At 45.2% G+C, this 5240-nt stretch overlaps 1 protein-coding gene across 1 annotated transcript; it reads left to right on the top strand.

Annotated features, from left to right (window-relative positions):
• The first annotated feature begins 2921 nt into the window (after positions 1-2921).
• LOC101566683 (vacuolar protein sorting-associated protein 72 homolog) lies at positions 2922-4222 on the top strand. Its single transcript, XM_004648076.3, has one exon. It carries the CDS (start codon positions 2967-2969, stop codon positions 4056-4058), a length of 1092 nt encoding a protein of 363 aa, XP_004648133.1. The 5' UTR covers positions 2922-2966; the 3' UTR covers positions 4059-4222.
• Positions 4223-5240: the final 1018 nt, after the last annotated feature.

Here is a 5240-nt window from a genome sequence, read left to right as displayed (position 1 = left end):
TGTGTGTGTGTGTGTGTGTGTAACCAGGGATTGAACTCAGGCCCTTGCACTTGCAAGGAAAGTGCTTATTCTACTGAGCTATCTCCCTGGCCCCCCAATTATGAAATTGATGTATATAATTTTTAAAAATTTATTTATTTATTTATTTATTTATTTTTGATGCATATAATTTAGGATTAATTTCTAAATGTCTGCTTAGCCTGGAAGTCAATGGCCACTTCTTTCTCTAGGAAATGGACCTCTAATGATTACAGAAAGACAAGTTAGGGACAAGACAGCAGGCACCTGGAGAGTCACTGGGCCCAGGCCTTGGTCAGGTAAGCAGAAGCCTGAGGTGAAGCTGAATAAGCCCAGAGTGTGACAAGCGAGATGACCAGCAGGGTGGTAGCAGGCCATTATGACAGCTTCTGCTCCTATCTGTCTGGAAATATTTTTTCCTTCTCACTTTGCTCTTTTAATGAGCTACTCGCACAGGATAGCAGCCAAGTAGGCCAGCAGACATTTACTTGCTATGTGCATCAACTCCTTAAAGGCCCAGGTCTCATTTACATAAGCTTCTTTTAGTGCTGACCTTAGTTTGACTCCGACTGGTTTGAGCTTAGGTCATTTTTGGTATTAAAACTCGTAGACAAACAGTCCCTTGGTAACCTTCTTTCAGATCTCCTTGGGACTACTGGGAGCTATTTCTTTTTAATAAGTATTTCTCCTGGCTACCTCTTTTGTCCTGGACTTCAGTCTTCAACTTCATGAGACACAGACCCAGATTATGCCCTTCCACAATCCCCTCGCCTCTCAGTTTGTAAAGATTGACTCCCCAGAGATTAGCTTCTGCTTGTGATCCTTGTCTCATAGCTACTGTGATAGGACAGTGGACCCAAACTGAGCCCCTGAGAACTGTGGCTGGCAATGGGACCGAGAGAATTAAATTAGCCTCTGCAAATGTCTAAATGTAAATGTGAAATAATCATATTCCAGGGCTGGTGAGATGGCTCAGTGGTCTAAAGCACCTACTTAGAACAAGCTTAGCAAAGCACGGGGACCCCAGTTCGATCCCCCAGCACCACATGCCAGCCAGCCCCACCCCCTGGTGGGCTGAGCTGGCCACACACACACACACACACACACACATATAAATAAATAAAATTAAAAAAAAAAAGTTTAAAAAAAGAAAGAAAGAAAGAAAAAGAAATAATCATATTCCACTCTGTGTTTGAATAAATTAGAAGTTTCATCTTTTTTTTTTTTTTTTTTTTTCTGATACTTGGGTTTGAACTTAGGGGGTCTCTGTGTTTCCAGACATTTTTATTTTTTTATTTTGAGGTAGGGTGTTGCTAAGTTACTAAACTTCCCATATGGGCTGAAATTCTTGATTCCGTATTAGCCTGACAGGTGTGTGCTACTGCCCCAGCCAGGAAGTCCTACCTGTCAAGTTGCCTCATGCTTTGGTTGATGTTGCTTTTCATGGATGGTAGGATGCAGTCTCCTCTCTGTAAATACTGCATACGAATAGTTCGTTGCTTCCTAATTTATTTGTCCAGTGTGCAACTTCCTATCTTTTTTTTTGGGGGGGGGGTACTGGGACTTGAACTTGACCTTTTGCTTGGCAGGCAGGGCCCTTCCTATCTTTAAACAGCTCCATGCCTATGGCTGCTGGCTACCTCCAACTCTTGCGCACAGAGCAATTTTGATTTCTCTCTCTGACTTGATCTTTTCTGAGTCTTTCCTTATATCTAAATGACATAAGTATCCCAGCAGTCCTGAACCCTTGATTTCTTCCTTCCCTCATCCCTTATTCTCAGTCCTTCCTGAAAAATTAACCTACCCATCTTCCTTCCTGTCACTGAAGCAGCCTTTGCTCAACTATCATATTCTCAGCTAATGCTTTCTCCATTTTTCTCCCCATCATTGTTCTCAAAACACCCAAAATGACTTGAAAAGTAAGCCAATTATAGCATTTCCTGCTTAAAAGTTCCCAGTGGCCAGGTATGGTATCACATGTCTACCACCCCAGCACCTGAGAGTCTGAGGAGGGAGGATCACCTGCGTTCAAGGACAGATACATAGTGAACTCAAGGCCAGCCTGAACTACAGTGAGACCCTGTCTCAACCAAACCAAACCAAAACAAAACAAAACAAAGGGCTGGGGAGATAGCTCAGCATCTTTAGCACATACCTGACAAGCACAAAGTTCCCAGTTTGATCCCCGATTGCATAGTCTTATCTATGGAATCCCAAGTGCACCACTTTGCGCAGGCCAATGAGCCTATAATCCTGGCACTCTGGAGATTGAAACAGAAGGATCTCTGTGAATTTAAGACCAGCCTGGGGGCTATGAAAGTGAGCAGAGGCCAGCCTGCACTGTGTGGTGAGACCCTGCCTCAAAAAAAAAAAGCAAAACAAAACAAAATTCAAAGAAAAAAAACCTAACATTTCCATCTTTTAAAAACTTGGGGAGGGGCTGGGAAGATGGCTCAGTGGAATAATCACTTCCCTGGCAAGCGCAAGGGCCTGAGTTCAATCCCTGGTTCCACCAAAAAAAAAAAAAAAAACACAACAACTTGGGGATCCGGGGTTGGCTCAGTAGAATAAGTGCTTCCCTGGCAAGCTCAAGGGCCTGAGTTTAATCCCTGGTTCCGAAAAATAAATAAAAAATAAATAAAAATTTGGGTCTGGGGGATATAGCTCAGAGGCACAAGTCAATTAATTGGACCTATGCAGTAAAATGTAGGTGTGGGTCTTTAATTATTTCAAAGAAAATGAAATGAAAATTCAAGTTTTCTGACGGAATTAATAAATCAGCTCTAACAGGCTGGATCAGTAGTCAAGCCCTAGAAGGGGAACTGCCACTGGGCTCCTGTAAGCTGAAGACTTGGAGGAAAGAGGGGACAAACTGTGGTTCTATCCTCGAAGAGAGAATCAAACTGGGTGAGGGGGCGGCCGGTTGCGGCGCAGTCCCCGTAGGTGGCATGAGTTTGGCTGGGGGCCGGGCCCCCCGGAAGACAGCTGGAAACCGGCTTTCTGGGCTTCTGGAGGCAGAAGAGGAAGATGAATTCTACCAGACGACTTATGGGGGTTTCACAGAGGAATCTGGAGATGATGAGTATCAAGGAGACCAGTCAGACACGGAGGATGAAGTAGACTCAGACTTCGACATCGATGAGGGGGATGAGCCCTCCAGTGATGGAGAGACAGAAGAGCCCAGAAGAAAGCGGCGCATAGTTACCAAAGCCTATAAGGAGCCTCTAAAAAGTTTGAGGCCTCGAAAGGTCAGCACACCAGCTGGAAGCGCTCAGAAGGCCCGAGAGGAAAAGGCTCTGCTGCCACTAGAACTACAGGATGATGGCTCTGACAGCCGGAAGTCCATGCGTCAGTCTACAGCTGAACATACACGACAAACATTCCTTCGGGTACAAGAGAGACAGGGCCAGTCCCGGCGGCGGAAAGGGCCCCACTGTGAGCGCCCCTTGACCCAAGAAGAACTGCTCAGGGAGGCCAAGATCACAGAAGAGCTCAATCTGCGTTCACTAGAGACATATGAGCGGCTTGAAGCTGACAAAAAGAAACAGGTTCATAAGAAGCAAAAGTGCCCTGGGCCCATAATTACCTACCACTCCGTGACAGTGCCACTTGTTGGGGAGCCCCCAAAGGAGGAAAATGTGGATGTAGAAGGACTTGATCCATCTCCTACGGCTTCCACATTGACTTCCCATGCAGTGACTGGACCTGTCATCCCTCCTGCTCATTGCTCCCGGACCTTCATCACATTTAGTGATGATGCAACATTTGAGGAGTGGTTCCCCCAAGGGCGGCCCCCAAAGGTCCCTATTCGAGAAGTCTGCCCAGTAACCCATCGTCCAGCCCTATACCGGGACCCTGTCACCGACATACCCTACGCCACTGCACGGGCCTTCAAGATCATCCGTGAAGCCTACAAGAAGTACATCACTGCCCATGGATTGCCACCCACTGCCTCATCCCTAGGCCCTGGGCCCCCACCTCCAGAGCCCCTCCCTAGCTCAGGGCCCCGAGCCTTGCGCCAGAAAATTGTCATAAAGTGAAATGATGTCTAGTCCTTAGAAACCCCTTTCTGCCCTGACTTGGGGTTCTTGATCTTCCTTCTTTCCCTGCTTCTCTCACTTTGTTGTTTCTGATCTTTTCTCCTTCCTGTATTTCTTTTCCCATCTTTTCTCCTGGTTCCTATTGGTTTATATTTTTTAATCTATCCTCGAAGAGACTGATTTCACAGAAAATGAGGTAGTTCAGGAGGGGCTCCTTTTATGTAAAAGGATAAATTGAGAGAGATGAAAGAACTGAGGGTCTGGGGAGATAGCTCAGCAGCATAAGCACCTGCCTGGCAAGCACAAGGTCCTGAGTTTGACCCCCAGTACAAAACAACACACACACACATACACACACACACACACACACACACACACACACACAAATCCCATATAAAGAAAAGAGAGCCTGGCATGGTGATGCATGCCTAGAATTCTGAGAGTCAGAGGCTGAGGCAGGAGGATTAGAAATTTGACCCCATCCAGGTTAACTCAACAATTTAGCAAGACTTTGTTTCAAAAATAAAAAGTGGGGGAAAAAAAAAACGGTAGCAATGGTAGGTCACTAAGAAAGCTCTGAGTTCAATCTTCAGTACTGAAACCTTAGGGGAGAAAGAAAAAAATTGAGAAGGCTGGCCAGGTAGCTCAGTGGACTAAAGCACCCACTTAGGCAGGTGCAGCGATGGGGGTTTGATCCCTTGCATGCCATGCCGGCTCGCAATTGAGATTGGGAGTGGTAGCGCACACCTGTAACCCTAGCATCTGGGAGGTTGAAAACAGGAGAATCACTATGAGTCTGATCAGTGTAGTGAGACCCTGTAGACCCTGTACTAAATATATATACATATACATACATACGTACATACATACATTAAAGGAAAACTTTAATCTAATTGTACAGAATACAGAATTTATAACCTGTAGCAAACATCACAGGAGAAACCTAAGTCCTGGCATAATTTGACAAATATTACTGTGTGCCAATTAAGCCCCATTGCTTCAAAGAGGAGAAAAACAGTGCTTGGTCTTCGGAAGCGAATAAGTAAAGGTGAAGTAAATACATTCATAATTATAAGGAAGAGTTTTAAAAATCAAAGCAAAGTGACTTCAATCCCCAGCACAGAAAAAGGAAAAAAAAAAAAAAAAAAGAGAGAGAGAGAGAGGGAGGAAGGAAGGAAAGGG

This window comes from Octodon degus, unplaced genomic scaffold (genome assembly GCF_000260255.1).
Source record: "Octodon degus isolate 3935 unplaced genomic scaffold, OctDeg1.0 scaffold00352, whole genome shotgun sequence".
NCBI classification, from domain to species: domain Eukaryota; kingdom Metazoa; phylum Chordata; class Mammalia; order Rodentia; family Octodontidae; genus Octodon; species Octodon degus.
Note: the sequence above shows the minus strand (reverse complement) of the source record. Positions and strands in the feature narration are given on the sequence as shown.